This window comes from Zingiber officinale, chromosome 8B, assembly GCF_018446385.1.
Source record: "Zingiber officinale cultivar Zhangliang chromosome 8B, Zo_v1.1, whole genome shotgun sequence".
NCBI lineage: Eukaryota > Viridiplantae > Streptophyta > Magnoliopsida > Zingiberales > Zingiberaceae > Zingiber > Zingiber officinale.
The window spans coordinates 11273607-11289496 of NC_056001.1; the positions used below are offsets into that span (position 1 = coordinate 11273607).

The following is a 15890-nucleotide window of genomic DNA, read 5'->3' on the forward strand; positions in this document are numbered from 1 at the left end:
TAAGCGAGCAGGGCTCTCGCGTCCAAATGGTCATTTAGCCGAATTCCAGACTCTTGCCTCAGTGAGAGTTATAAGCGAGCAGAGCTCTCGCGTCCCAACGACCATCCAGTTGGATTCTAGACTCCCACCCCTATGCGAGTTATAAGCGAGTAGGACTCTCACATCTCAATGACTGTTATGTGGGATTCCAGACTTTCACCCCTGTCCGAGTTATAAGTGAGCAAGACTCTCACGTCCCAATGATCTTCTGATCAGACTCCAGATTTTCTCCCCTGTGCGAGTTAAAAGCGAATAAGACTCTCACGCCTATCACTTCCAGGCCAGGATTAAAATTCATCCGGCTCTTATCTCTACCGTCACTCTACCCAGCTCTTATCTCTACAGCCCCTTTGCCCGACTCTTATCTCTACAGTCACTCTGCCCATCTCTTATCTCTACAGCCGCTCTGTCAGACTCTTATCTATAATCACTCCGCCCGACTCTTATCTCTACAATCGCTTTGCCCAGCTCTTATCTGCAGCTGCTCTGCCCAACTCTTATCTCTACAGTCACTTTGCTCTTATCTCTACATCCGCTCTGCCCGACTCTTATCTCTATAATCGTTCTGCCCAACTCTTATCTCTATATCTGTTCTGCCCAGTTCTTATCTCAACAACCACTCTGCCCGACACTTAGCATGATTATTATGACGCTTAGTAATACACGCATATTGTAATTCTCCAACACTACACCCCTAACCTCATTATTTGATCAACGCTCGAACACAAGAGTTAATCATTTTTCTATAGAGAATGAAAGAGTAAATATAATGACAAGTAAGGATAATAAGCCAACATAGAAGTCAATATGTTATCAAACATGCAGACAATATAAAGATAGTCTGATTAATCAAACCCAGAAAAAGTAGCCTCTGGTGTCTCTCCTGCAATTCTTTCATGATCCAAAAAATTCATTGGGCGGATTAGTCGTTAGGTGTCCTTCCTCATGGGGGTGCCGGACTGCTCCTCTAACCCCAAGTACGAACGTGTGGTCAAATAACAACCTAAACAGAAATAGGTAGCTCGCCCCATTTTCAAACATTTGTTTGACTCACTGTTATAGATATGCAAGGAAGGCGCCAACTTAGATTTGATTCGTTCTAATTCAGCTTGTAGGGAGCTTAGCTCAATCACTCATAGGTCCAAGTACTGTTGTTGCTGTAGTATTGTTAAATCCTTATCTTGTGCCTTCCTAGGCATGCAGGAGATCGTGAAAGCATGCGTCATTTTAAGGTCATATAGTTCCGTAGTACTTTGCTCTAAGTCCATAGAGGTTTTTTTTCTTAAAGGCAAGCTCGGCTCAGACTTTGGACTGGGAACAAACAGATATACCTCGAGTTCCTTCCAATTCGAGTGATGGAGATTCCGGACTTGCAACGCCTCCACTAAGGATTCCTCCTTTTCAACGAGTAGTTGAGTTTGGTGTTTCGCCTCTAGCTGTAGATGTCAGATCTCTTCAATTAGCATTCCGGGATGAGATTCTGACTCCATTACCTTGAGTGATTCACCGAAGGGCAAGGAAGAAGCACAACAAAGATAAAGGAGAGGAAGGTATTAGGAGTCGAGTGCTCCTTTTTAAAAGAATGATCATGAGATAAACTATACGATCTCATCAGGAGAAGAGCCGTCTCCTAGAACCATTGGATCAAAGGGTAGGTGGATTGTCATAGAAAGTTGCACGTTGACAGTATTACCGGGTGATCCGGCGGTACGGACGTGGGACCCTCTTTGAGGGGAGTCAACGCCACGTGGAGGTCAAAGGTCAAAAGGCCGATCGGAAAAGGGGGACCGACCGGCCGAACGGGGTATAAGCGGAAGCAAAGCCAACCCGACGGGGAGTCGGGTCTCCGACGCTCATGGTGAACAGGGTCGCCGGGCCGAGCGGGTAGCCCGCTCGGCCGAGGCATAAAGCAGTAATGCTGTGAACAGTTTCATCCGAGCACACGACCTGGAATCTCCCGAGCGGATCAGTGACTACATCCGGTCGGACGAGATGGGACTGCCGAGCGGCTAGACGCTCAACGCGGGAACAGAAGAGACAAGGACACATCGGGAGACATCTTCTGACAACAAGCGTGTTCGACGACTAACTCATATGCAGAAGTCTATGACGGAAGGTTCTACTGTCCCATCAGAGAGGTGCTCGGACTGTAACAGTATGGTGTCAGACAAGCTCCTCTGACAAGCCCATACCGAGGTATGGTAAGAGGACACGTATTCACCTCGGCATGTGTGCATAAGCTTCTTTACAGCCCTATATAAGGGTCCTCACACTTCACCGGAGGTACGCTTTTCTCAGATATTCGAAGTCACTTCCTAGTTTCCTCTTGCCTGACTTGAGCGTCGGAGGGTCGTCGCCGGGAACCCCTTCCCGGCCCGACTTCTTTGCAGGTTCGCCGGAGAGTCCTACGACCGGCCGGAGATCCACGTCATCAGTTCAGAGAGCGCCACGTGCCCAGCGTTCGTTGATTCAGCGTTCGGACAGGATCACCGAGGAAATGTAAAGCAAATAGATGCACAACGGTATTGGAATGAAGAGATAGTTATGGTGACAATAGAAGGCGAAGAGGCTTGCCATCACGAGGTTATTTTCTTGCCTTTATAACGTCTGCAATCTATCCAGCCCGATCGACAACACACGAGCATCTCCGTTCGGCTAAATAGCAAGATAGTGAACGGACTATGCTCTAGTTAGTCGGACATGAGCCTCTTTCAACTAGACGTGAAAAGGAGGATTGCGATACAAGAAATAGTAGATAATCCCAGTGATAGGGCGGAGATGATAGTCAAGATGACGTGGTAGTCAAAAGTCAAGAGGAAGTGACAGTTAGGGTTAAGGACTACGCATCCATGCAATCCACTCTTCTACATCAGGCCGACTTTACATCGATCGGACCCCAGGGTTCAGTCTTCTCACTTCTCATAGGCAAGACTCCCAATCTAATCCTAGTCGGCTTTATGCCGGTCGGACCCCCAAGGCTCAATCTCCTAATTTTTCATGGGTAAAACTTTCAATCTAATCTTAGTCGGCTTTACGCCAATCGGACCCCAGGGCTCAGTCCCCTCACTTTTTATAGGCAAGACTCTCAATCTAATCCCGACCAACTTTACGCCAATCGAACCCTAGGGCTCAACCCCCTCATTTCTCTTCTCATGGGAAAAGCTCTCAATCTAATTTCGACCGACTTTACGCTGGTCGAATTCCTAAGGCTCAATCTCCTCATTTCTCATGGGCAAGACTCTCAATCCAATCCCTCTCGGCTTTATGCCGGTAGGACCCCAGGGCTCAATCCCCTCACTTATCATGGGCAAGACTCCCAATTTAATCTTGTCTGGCTTTATGTCAATCGAACCCCAGGGCTCAGTCCCATCATTTCTTATGGGCAAGACTCTCAATCTAATCTTGGATGGATTCATTCCGGTCGGACCCCCAAGGCTCATCCTCCTCACTTCTCATGAGCAAGACTCCCAATCTAATACCGGTCAGCTTTACCCCGATTGAACCTCAGGGCTCAGTCCCTTCACTTCTCATGGGTAAGACCCTCAATCTAATCCCAGTCGTCTTTACACTGGTTGGACCCCTAGGGTTCAGCCCCCTTACTTCTCATGAACTAGACTCCCAATCTAATCTCGGTTAGCTTTACGCTTGTTGGACCCTCAGAGCTCAGTCCGCTCACTTCTCCTGGGCACCGTCCCATACTTATTCCCAATCGACCTCTTAGTCAATCAAACCCCTAGGGGGACAATGCTGTCAAGGAATCACAATACTTGTCAGAGAATAACAGCTATTTATCAGGGAATATTCCAATATTCACTCTGCCATATATAAACAGCGGAATTTTTCTCTACCCACTGGAAGTTCATCATACATTTTCTTTCACCCGACACTCCCCTGACATTCAACATTTTCTCTGATGTCTTATAATTGTGGAGGTTACAAAAGGTAGTATAAAAAGGGAAATTCTCCAAGTACACGCTAAACAACAGTTCTATTTACGCACATGCATTTACTATTCTTTTATCTTTTTTCCACTCGGGCTCTCTTCTGACTTGAGCGTCGGAGGGCCTACACCAAGGACCTCTTCCATGATTCTCGCTCTAACGCTTCCAGGTACTTAGTTTATGGTGTTTGCAGGGCCATAAGTATCATCAGTGATCCTCTCCCTCGGTGATGTGGTGATAAAGGGGCTCCGCCCGGTACGAGTCAACTACCTAAGTGGAGGTTAAAGTCAAGGTGGTCAACGCCAGAGTGTCAAAGGACTCGTCTACGGAGGCCGAGCAGAGCTCGATCATAAGAGTCGGTGGGGCATGTCCGATCGGCAACAGGCTTGGCCGAGCTGACCACCCGCTTAGCTCTGAACAGTATGGTAAGATTGTCAGACGCTCAGTACGAAGCGGTAGAACACCAGGAGACTGGAGCGCTTGTCCGATCGGGAGGCGACAGCCTACTATACCCAATCGCCTCAAAGAAGAACAACCGAGGTCGACTAAGCGGAGGAGTACTGGGTCGAGCGGCTATCTCGCTCAACCGATCAACAGGATCGTTGACCTATCTCGGGATATCCTTTTGGGAGATAGAGCTGCCAATGTGGGGCATGGTCAATAAGCGAATCGTACGACGATAAATCGGAGGACGTGCCCACGACCAATTGAAGAACGTGTCCATGACCACGTGTCCGCGATTAATGGGAGAATGTGTCCATGACCACGTGTCCAAGACCAATTGGAGAATGTGTCCACGCCCAATGGGAGAATGTGTCCATGCTTTGAAAAGCACGCATATCGCCCACCAAGGTATTATATAAAAGGGGTCTGTACACCTACGAAGGTACGCATTATTCACGATTTATGCTTGTGCTACTATTGTTCCGTCTTTTTCTTGGTGTTGGTGACTGACTTGAGCGTCGGAGGGCCAACGCCGAGGATCTCTTCCTTGGTTCGATATTGACATTTCTTGTGCTTACATATCGGAGTATAATTTACATCCAGTCAACATAGTAGTCACATATCCAACTTTCTATCTCCATAATTTTCGAACATGATGACTCAAAATACAGGTTTCTTCCTTCATCAATGTTATTACCATTGTTATCGGTATCTTCATCCGATTCAGCTTCCGGACACACGAGATCGAAAGTAATTAACGAGCATGCATGGTACAGTAAACTTGACATGGAGGAAGCCTTGCCAGCTGGTACCCTATTCAATGGTTGTCGATCGCCAGCTGAGCCTGCACCGGAATTGGAGTTGAATATTAGCGTTAATTAGAATAACTATAATTAATTAATGTATTTCCCCGCAAACGTACTGAAGATCCTATGATTCGTATGATTTTGGGTAAAGATCAAACAACATATATATAATTTTCATTTAAACTAATATTCTTAGTTAGTGCGTCTTAATTAGTCCAAACTTAGTTCCATTAGAAAACTAAATCTTTCATTTTTGATAAAAAGATACGAAAAAATAAGTGTTGAAATGATCAGAAGATCGATGTAACAAAAGCTCTGGGAGGTAAAGTATAGAACGTTGATTAATCTATATCAGAGTCATGAGCGCTAGCCAATGCCACTACGCGCTCTGCCCCCTTAGCCTCCAAGCAGCAATTTTTTTTTTACGCACAAGGGCAGGTGGATTTTAAGGATTATGTCTATCAATTGAGTGGACCAATGGATGACAATTGTCCGGCTATCTAATGTGGTATTTTGGGGGACGGATCCTTTTGTCCATAAAGACTGGATCATAGAATGATCCAGTCTTTATATTGGTGGAAGACAATAATCCTCTATCTATGAATTGATCCAGCCTTTGTATTGGTGGGAGTTATTACCTCTCATCAATCCCCTTGTCCCGGTCCAGAAATAGATCCCAGGATAAGGGGATCAGAGGATCCGGTCCCGGCATTTTGTCAGGTGCTTTCATCAATTTATTCTTAGGTCAATATAAAAAAAATAAATTACGAGTAATTATTAATCATGGGTGTAATGATCAAGACATATAGAAAAACATACTCAAATGCAGAGTTTAGACTCCATAACCTAGTATGACAATATCATATTGTTCAACCACCGCACCATCTTTTTGAGACAATTATCCGGCCGTCCAATTCAGATTCATTCGGTTGGACGGATGTGATTGAGATCGTCTTGTCATCTTGTAACATAAAAAAAGAACAAATTAAGATAGCTTTAAAAAAAACTTGCATACGAGAGGTAAATTGCATATATAAAATAAAATAAAATATTCCATCAATTAATAAGCCCTTGAGACCCAAATAAGAAGTAGTACAGTAGGCTTCTCTTATAAAACATACATGAAAGCCCTTGATTGGGTCAATAATTTTGAAGTAGCTGAAGTTGACATCTAAGAGTTGCATTGAAGTTGCATCCTAATTACAATTTACCAAATAAACTAGCTGGCATGGAGGTATCATCAAGTTGGGCGTCAACCAAACTCGATCGAGTATGTAACAACCAGTGAGTCTTGCCCGGCATGAGTTAGGCCTAGCATGAGATTCTAATGTAATAAAGGCACTTAGATCGAGCTTTTGATCACCAATTAGTTATGTATCATTTTGGGTGATCATTCTCTATATTTTTTCCAAAGTTCAATAGGTAATCGACAATTAAATTACGATAGATCACTAAGTGGATCGTTGCATCGCAAAACTCAACTCTATCCGAATGGAATCAGTGCGATAACATGATTCGAGCTCGAGAATCTGAAACTCATCCACATATGCATTGCCATTATGAAGCCAAACCAGCAAAGGTGACAGACAAATATTAGTTATTGTTCCATTCCCCTTTTTTATACCCCTAGGAATTGTCCCACAGGGCCCCCTAAGGCCTAAGCCACATGCTCCTCATGTCCACAAGCTTATTAAATCCCATAGAGATCGAGCAGCCAAAGAAGCAGCACGTCAATTAGCCTGAACGTACATGGAGCTTCTTCCACTCGCAGATCCTTCAGAGATGGAAGCAGAAGAAGATGTGTTCTTCGCAGATCTAAGCAGGCAACTAGCGCTGCTGGTTATGGATGATGAGGAACAACTCCCAGTACACATGCAGTGTCCTCCTCTTCCACTTCGGGTTGGTTAATTTTTTCTCGACATGTCGTCAGTATTCATGAATTCTGAAATTCACACTGTTTTCTATCTCTTTGTCCCTTCTAATTGCTTAAGAGCCAGCCATTTAGACGTACGTACATTTTGCACAAGTTGGATGAATGATTCTTCCAATTTTCTCTTCCGCAAAGTAGCACTACTGAGATTCGCGTCCCTTCTTTTTTAAAGCGTCAGTAAAGTATTGACTCCAGATTTGAATCATACTGTCACAATGGACCCAGTCACCACTATATAACCAGGCCAAAGAAATCCAATTTATCTCCCTCGTTAATTTCTTTCTTTTTCCTTTTTAACATAATTGTGTTGTGGGCCACAGGAGGTTCCTTACATGCCCCAGATCCTGATGCCACCATCATCCCATGGCTACGATCAGGTGGCTTACAGAAGGGAGATGAGCAAAGGAACAGGAGTTTTCATTCCACGCTCTACTTCTGCACCGAGGAGGAAGAACAGATCAAGGAATAAGTGCTCTCCAGTGGAGCATTACAACTTCCCAAGGCAGCCTCTGCAAAAATCTGCAACTACGATTTCTCATGTGTCGAACGGCGCATATTGCAGCCATTCAAGTGTGCTAATAAAGAGGCACGTAGAGCAGCCATGAAGCTGTTTGCGGCGGCCTCGCAGCTAATTAACCTTGGTTAGGATGTCATGCATGGTGGTCGTTTGTTTGTGGTATTGATTTGTGTACAAGGAGAAGAAAAAAAAAGCATAGCACTTTTCCAATAATAAATGCAATGCGAAGAGGGCTTTAAATCTCCACCCTTTAATACTTGTCATGTTATTGATGTTATAGATGGCATGATCCAAGTCAATTAATGTATTCTCGGAGCATTAATGATGCACTTCAATTAGTAGACATTTATCCTGAGGAAATGAATTATTCTATATCATTTGGCGTTTGGCGTTTGGCGTTTGGCGTTTGGCATTGTCGAGCTAGGGGAGGTCACGTGAGCCTAACCTAGCCTAGTCCTAGTCCTAGTTGGAACCCTACGACAGAGCCTTCAACAGGATCTGGACTATTGATTAGTAATCAAAAACAGAGTGCTAAAAAAGGACTCTCTGTGGTCCGTGCCATTGCAATTTGCCACGACGACCGACATTATTTGCTAATTGCAACCTCTTATCTGGCGTTTGATACCCGGTATGACCGTATGGAAATAGAGAATTAAATTCATTTTTAAACTTTTGGTTGATGGAAACGAGAATCAGTTTTAAAATTTAAAGTTGAAATCTAAAAATTTTAGTATTCATAAAACTCACTGTTTATCTTAGATTTTATCATATATAAAATTTAGATATCATCTAAATTATTGTAGATGTAAATATTTTTAATATATTTATTTATTTTTTCTTTCGTATCATTTTTTATTTTTCTTCTTTTTTTTTAATTATATTTTCTCTCTCATCATATTTTCCTTTCATATCATTTTCTCTCTCCTCATTTTTATCACACTTTCTGTATCTTTTTCTCTCTCATTATATATTCTCTTCCATCATATTTACTCTTTTCTCTTTTTCTCTCATCACAATTTCTCTATCCTTTTCTCTCTCAGCATGCATCCTCTCTCATCGCATACTTTTTTTTTTTCTTATCACACTTTCTCTATCTCCATTCATTCTCATCATACTTTTTCTCTCCTCATTCTCTCTTATCACTTTCCTCAATCTCACGAGCTGGATCAACTGGAAAGGTGTCTGACACTTGCAACGGAGGTTCAGGGGTCGAGGGTCGCCAGTTACACACGGGCGTAAAAAACTCGGTCTGCTGTGCTTTAAATTCCACTCGACCTCCAGTCACCCCTCTTACCCAGCTTAACCGTGATTTACCCCCTCTGAATATCTGTGGGGCCAGACCTAGGGGGCCGCTAAGGTGGCGGTTCCACCTTTTACAACTTTCCTCAATCTCACATAATTACATCCTCTCCTCATTTTCTCTTATCTCACTTTTCTTCTATTCATTTTTTCCCATTATATTTTATTTTTTATTATACTTTCTCTCTCTTCATTTTCTTTCATCACACTTTCTTTTCTCTCTCATATTTTTCTCTTACATTTAACTTTCTCTCCCATCTAATTTTTCCTCTTATTTTCTTATAAATTTTTTTAAAAAAATTAATTATAAAAAATATTCAACTAATTAAATATTATTTTTTTAAAATAATATCTATACCCATATTTATTTCTGTTCAACAATACTAACATTCAAACGCAACGCTCCATTAATTAGTACTCACCATGGATGGGGCCCCGGATCAGCTGGCAGCAGATCAGAAGCCAAGCTTTACCATGTTACTAAAAGTGCAAATACTTGCAGTGGAAGGAAGGATACCAGTCTGGGACTAGAATCCAACATCCACGAGCATGCCTGGTTGGTGCACTATGTTGAATTCGTCTGCTACTTGCTAAGCTGGTTTCCACACCGCAATTATGTGCTCGATTGATGGCAGGCCAGCTACTTAAATCTTTAAATGGATTTAATAATAGAAAGTATTGTACTTTTCTACCAAAAAAATTGTTTTAATCATTACTCCTATCTTATCCTTCTAAAATTGAGAGGAAATTAATTAATATTTATTGATTGTAAAAGGATAACTTGTTTTTAAAATTACATTTTTTTCTTCTTGAATCTTTAGAATCGTGTACATCCAAATGGATTGGCAATGATTTTACTCATTCAAACAATAGATACTGATCGAAGTGTTATAAAAAGTATGATTTAATGGCATTCATTTTCTCTTTATTTTACTCATTTAAATGGAATTTAATGGGACAATCAATTGACACTAATAAATAATTAAATATATTGTTATTTGTATGTGGTGTTTACTAATTAACAAACTCTAAATGCTAATAAATTTTATTGTTAAGCTTAAGAATACATTTAATTAATATTATTTATTTTCAATACTTAAAGCTAAATTAATTTCATTTCATTTTAACTTTTTCAAATTAAAATCGGTCAATTTAATTCTAATTTTTCACTCCAAACTAAAGAAAATAAAAGAATATCCAACCTAGTCCTTTGCCTCTAGCCTGAACTACCATCTTACCAGGTCAAATTAGGTGAGTTCATTTGTAGGGGTGTTAGCTGAGTTAAATAATAAGAGACTTAAGCTTTGCTTGATATATATATATATATATATATATATATATATATATATATATATATATATATATATATATATATAAAGTTTAAAAAATATATATTTAATTTAGTAATAAAAAGAGTAATTTAGTAAGATATTAAATATAATTACATATTAAAATCTTCAAATAAATTAATTTTTATTACATTATCTACGTTGAACTAAATAATATTAAACTATATTTTATTTTTTATAATTTAAATTATATAATTACCCGATAATCACATAATTAAGATTATCTATGAAATTTAAACTAAACTTATCATTATGGTCGTTGAGACAACCAGTTATCTGGGCCTATGAATTTGATCTGGATGAAGTTTGACAATTGTTCTTTTGAGGGATACTTCAACCAACTCACTCTCTTTGACTTATCCGAGCCTGGTCCAAGACAATTTTCTTCTGCAAAGGTTGTCTGGTACCTGCGATTGAATTTAATGAGGCAAGAAAAAACATATTCATGGAAATAAAATGTAAAAAAAAAAAATTAAATATTAAGTCAAGAACTTACGGATTTGGTGAGGTGCCCCATGTGTCCCAACCTTGAGGTTCAATATTGCTCGGCATAAATGTATTGTAGAAAACGACAGTGGACCAATTGTTCCATGGTCTTCCAAGGTAAGTCTTGGTTGAGGCTCGAATGGTGCAATACTTGAACACAAACCCACTTGCGAAGCTTTCGTTCACCTTAGCATTTGCGATCAACCAACCTTGTCCAACAGAATTCAAGACGCAATTCTGCATACACGACAGCAATCAGTATCGAATAATGTAGGTTCGAGCAGCTTAACCACAAATGTTTCGAAAAATACCAGGTACATAGATTGTGCAAAGCCAAAAATGAAGTCGATAGCGCCTTCGATCCAACATTCTTCGTAAAAGTGTCGACCGTGGTAGTCACACAAGGTGTCTTGATAGCCAAAGAAAGAACACCTATAGAAGGAGTTCCTATCTCCCCCTACTAGAGCTGCCTCTGCCACTACATATGGTCCACCACTTGGTTGTTTGAATGAATTCTGTATAAAAAGTGAAGAGATTTGTGGAAATTCAGCGCAATGGATAATAATTTAATGTCTATAAAAAAGTATAAAAAGTCCTTTTGGTTTATGTGATCCGTATTCTTATGTTTAGTTAGCATGAATGTGTTTTATTAGAGAGGTTGATGCAGAGTTCTCACAACAAATGCAATATCTCGAGCAATAAAATCATTGGCATTGACAATGAAGGTTGCACAATTCATGGTATCGCCATTATCATCCCACTCGATGCTAGTCTTGGTAGGACCTTCACCTTGGAGCACAATAAATGACTTCGACATTGGTATGTTAACCTTCTCCCTACAAGAATATATCAACAATGAAGTAATACCATTTGTTGCTATGGTACAACTTCAGACACATGCGTAAGCTTCTCTTTCAGAAAAAAACAGAGAGAATACCTGTATACTCCTCGCTTGACAAAAATTTGAATCCATTGTTGATTGCCATCAGGTATTGAATTAACAGCAGCCTGAATAGTGGTGAAATTTCCAGACCAATTCTGATCGACGACGATCGTTTTCGTGATTGAAGCCGCTCCAGCTATACAGATACAGCTGCTCAAAACAAACAATAAAATGAAAAGGAGTTGGAATTGCATGGTGAATATAATTCGATTCCGAACATAAGGAATGTAGAGCAGGTACTATACATGTTCGATGTATATAAAGAATTATATAACAGTTGATAGTGTCTTGAATTTTATTATAGAAAGTATGCATTTCCAGCATATGCTCCACACTTGAGAAAACTTTAAATACAAATTATGCTCAGGATCCTCATTAACGTTACATTTTTAGCAAATGCAATTACTCCAATAGCTAAGGCCATTTAACATGAAAGACAGTTGGAATGAAATAAACTGGGAAGCATGCAAAATTGTAGACACTCTTTATGGCGAAAATTGTTATCTTTTCCATTGGTTGTGTTTCCTTTTACTGAGTTCAGATTCCCTGATCTCCTTTACCTGGTTTTATCCTGACCCCCTACACTATTTAGATGTCGTTTCATTTAGTGAATTCATCCCAAAACCAAAAACCCTAAATCCATAGCAGCCTTTTCCTCAAGTAATTGAGGATTATGGAAGAACTTTTCTTTTACTTGAAAGTTATAATCTTAGTTGTTCTTTCCTTATTGAGAATCACTTGTGATATCTGTTAATCACTTATTGATTAGTAATTGAGAATCACTTGTGATCTTTTCTTTTACTTAAAAGTTTGTACAGTAGCATGAGCCAAGCATGAACGTTGAGATCCATGGACATGCCAAGAAAACGATGATATTGACAAACATCTCGAACACAGAAGAATTAAAGAACCACAAAATTGACAACTAGTTTAGGACTAAATATCTATATAAAGTTAAAATAGAAATTCGAAAAGGTGAAACAAGAAAATTATACCCTTGGCAAGAACATGTTTTCATATTTTTAACTTCCAAGTGATTTTTGGGATGAGATGATAAGAAAAAACAAAATTACAAGACACTATGATCAATAAACATGAATGGGGCTTATTGAGACTTGTATCGAGCAATGACCTTGCCAACCTTACTACCTATCAAAAACTATATAAAATTCTACTGAACTTACAAACTTTCACCTATATGACATTGATAGACACCCAAAAATTTGGTTTGCATTAAGCACCTTAGCATTATTATTATTATTATTTCATGACTAAATATTTAGATATAGACACTGAAGGGAATAGGACAGTTAAGGTAATGAGTAATTTGCACCATTTGATGTACATTTCCAGAAAATTATAAAGTCAGACAATAAAATAGAAATTTGCAAAGGTTTTATAGATAAGGGGGAAAAAATTGACAGCTAGTTGTTTTGGCTACACCTCTCAAGTACAATCATATATCAAAGGCTAAACATCTTCGATTTCATTTACTAACCTAAAGGCTCTCCTTTCAACAACCTTAGAAAAAAAATAAGCGAATACCTAAATCTTCTATACTGGAGACGGAGCCACATTAGGTCAGTCTATAGCCCACCCTAATTTTTTAAATTATTATTATTTATATAAATTTTATCAAGTATTATTTTTTTTTACAAAATAAATAAATAAACAAATTGAATCATCAAACAAAAGTGCTGATTTAGGTCTAACAAAATTGATCCAATAAGCATGAAGATAAAGAAATATGTTGGTTTAAATCATGATTGATTTAGGCACGACTTAGTCGTGTCCTATAGTATAACCGTGTAACTGACTTCTTATGTGCACTCATCAAACCCACAGTGGCTGACATGACTTGACCATGCCTCCCAACAAGGTCGTGCCCTATGTCAGCCAAATATGAATCATCTTCAACACTTCCTCTTCTCAAGAGCAACAACCCTCCTTCCCTTTCTTTTATTATTTTCTAGCCGACTAATAACAACCGAGGTCCTTCTTCTTTTTCAACGAGAGCAACTCTTATTTTACCTTGTCTTGTCGTCGAAGATAGTTGAGATCTTCGGAAAAGAAAATAAGATTGTCATTCTTTGTTTTTTTGATGTTTATAGTTGTTTTGTTGAAGAGGATAATGTAATGATTTTTTTATTATATACATAATTTATTTTATTTTATAATAATATGATGGAGAGTTTTGGCTAACAATAAAAGTATTATTGTATGATCTTGAGTTTACGGATTTAGAGTTTTGAAAATAGCCTTTTTAAAATACGATAGGACGGTATATATACAAAACTCTTCTTTAGCGTAAGACTATTACATTAAGTTAAAGTACACCCAAACTCTAATTTATGTATCTGTCTTTATTCTATACCATTTATAAAAAGATATTAGATAATCATTCACTATTTTGGTAAAACATTCCTTTATAGGTCATAAATATATTGTCTCATAATTAAACTTTATACTCTGCAATTCGATTTATAAATTTTTATTAAAGATCATCAAATTATATAAATTTAGTGATTGCATCATTTTATCAAATCTACAAAATCAGACGAAAAGAATAGGAAAAAACAGATCATTTAGATCACAATTTACATTTGTATATTTACATTTCGTGTTATGACTGTATCAACTCTTCATTTATCTCCACTACGAGATGTTGATGGCCACGCAAATCTACACCGACCAGAACACTGGGATTCAAATCTTCACCTACGGTAACTTAATGATTGATTAATTTATCAGAATTTCCATTTGGCTCTCAAATTATAACTATAAGTGGTATATGAGGTCAGAGCCGTAACTTCCATAAGGTCATAGAGGCAATCACCTCAGGGCCCAACCCAATGAAAGGCCCATTTTTTTTAATTATACCTAAAACAAAATGAGAGGCATGAACTCTGAATGGCTGCTAAACCTATTCTCATGACTTCGAGGCGTGCACCGATGCACGACTCTTCTTTGAATGCAATTGCTTCTCTAGTGTTGCTCTTCTTTACACGTGATTTCTTCTCCAACTTTCTTTTCTACCGATGCATGGATTCACTAAACAAGAGGTAATCCTAATCTTCTTCTTTGACCTTCTTCTTCATCTTGCAACATGCGACACCAATTATATCCTAATCGTGCAACAACGACCCTTTGTGCGACCTAATCGCGTCGATTCTCGCAGTGGCTATCTCACGCGACACGGGCTGGTGATTGTTGGCCTTTGCTCGTGTGACCTAATTGCACGGCGCGGTGGCTGTCGCATGCTATCCCGGTCGTTTGTGCGAACAACAACCTAATTGCATGGTGGTTACTGTTTGTCGCCTTGCTACTACCTACAGTCACCGTATTGGTCTCAGTATTACAGGATACACTAAATGAACTATCAATGTTATACATTGAGAAAGAAATAGTCCGACAATTGGATTATTTAGATTTTATAAATATTTTTACCTCTAAAATAGCTAGACAGTAGTGTTTATAATAATATATTATTTTTTATTTATTTATGTATTTAGTATATATATTATTTGTAAATTAAACTTTATCATTATTTATCGTAGTAAAAGGGTCACTTTTTAGTATGCGCTTCAGGCCCCGTCGAATACATGTACGACTCTATATGAGGTATAGAATAGGCTGTGAAAGAGACATGAATGGGAGGTAATGATATGGTTGTTTTCCCTCAATATAAACACATTAGTGTGCTTAAAAAATGTTTATATATCTTCACAATAACATGATATTATCCACTTTATATCTAAGCTCTTATGTTTTTGCTCTTAGACTATATCTAAAAGGTCTTATGCCAATGAAGATATTTTATATTCTTTGAAACCTATTATCTTTTCTAAATCTTTCTAATGTGGGATTTTGATTGTATCCCAACAATCCTCCCTTCAAATAAAGAACACAATTACTTTCATGGTCTAAGCTTTCTCCGCGAACATCTAGTTACTATTAACCTGCTTTGGGCCTCCCCGCAAGCATCCGCATTCAATCAGCCTAATCTGCTTTGGATCCCCTCACGAGTATTCGGTTACCCTGACTTGCCCCGAACATTTCTCGCGAGCATTCGGTTACCTTGACTTGTCCCGGGCCTTCCCCCACAAGCATCCACATTCGGTCATCTTGACATACTC

General features: G+C 39.1%; 1 protein-coding gene and 1 pseudogene across 1 annotated transcript; one reads left to right on the top strand and one right to left on the bottom strand.

Annotated features, from left to right (window-relative positions):
• LOC122013503 overlaps positions 1 to 15890 on the bottom strand; it is a 73991-nt pseudogene that overhangs the window by 25782 nt on the left and 32319 nt on the right.
• LOC122017541 lies at positions 6852 to 8012 on the top strand. The gene is made up of 2 exons (XM_042575187.1): positions 6852 to 7129; positions 7481 to 8012. Exons 1-2 carry the CDS (start codon positions 6980 to 6982, stop codon positions 7763 to 7765), a joined length of 435 nt encoding a protein of 144 aa, XP_042431121.1. The 5' UTR covers positions 6852 to 6979; the 3' UTR covers positions 7766 to 8012.

Bases quoted from the DNA above. Each gene is read 5' to 3' on its own strand.
- LOC122017541 (XM_042575187.1), top strand. From the start codon at position 6,980: ATGGAGCTTCTTCCACTCGCAGATCCTTCAGAGATGGAAGCAGAAGAA. The intron at 7,130-7,480 runs GTTGGTTAATTT...TGTGGGCCACAG, and splicing joins GTCCTCCTCTTCCACTTCGG to GAGGTTCCTTACATGCCCCA.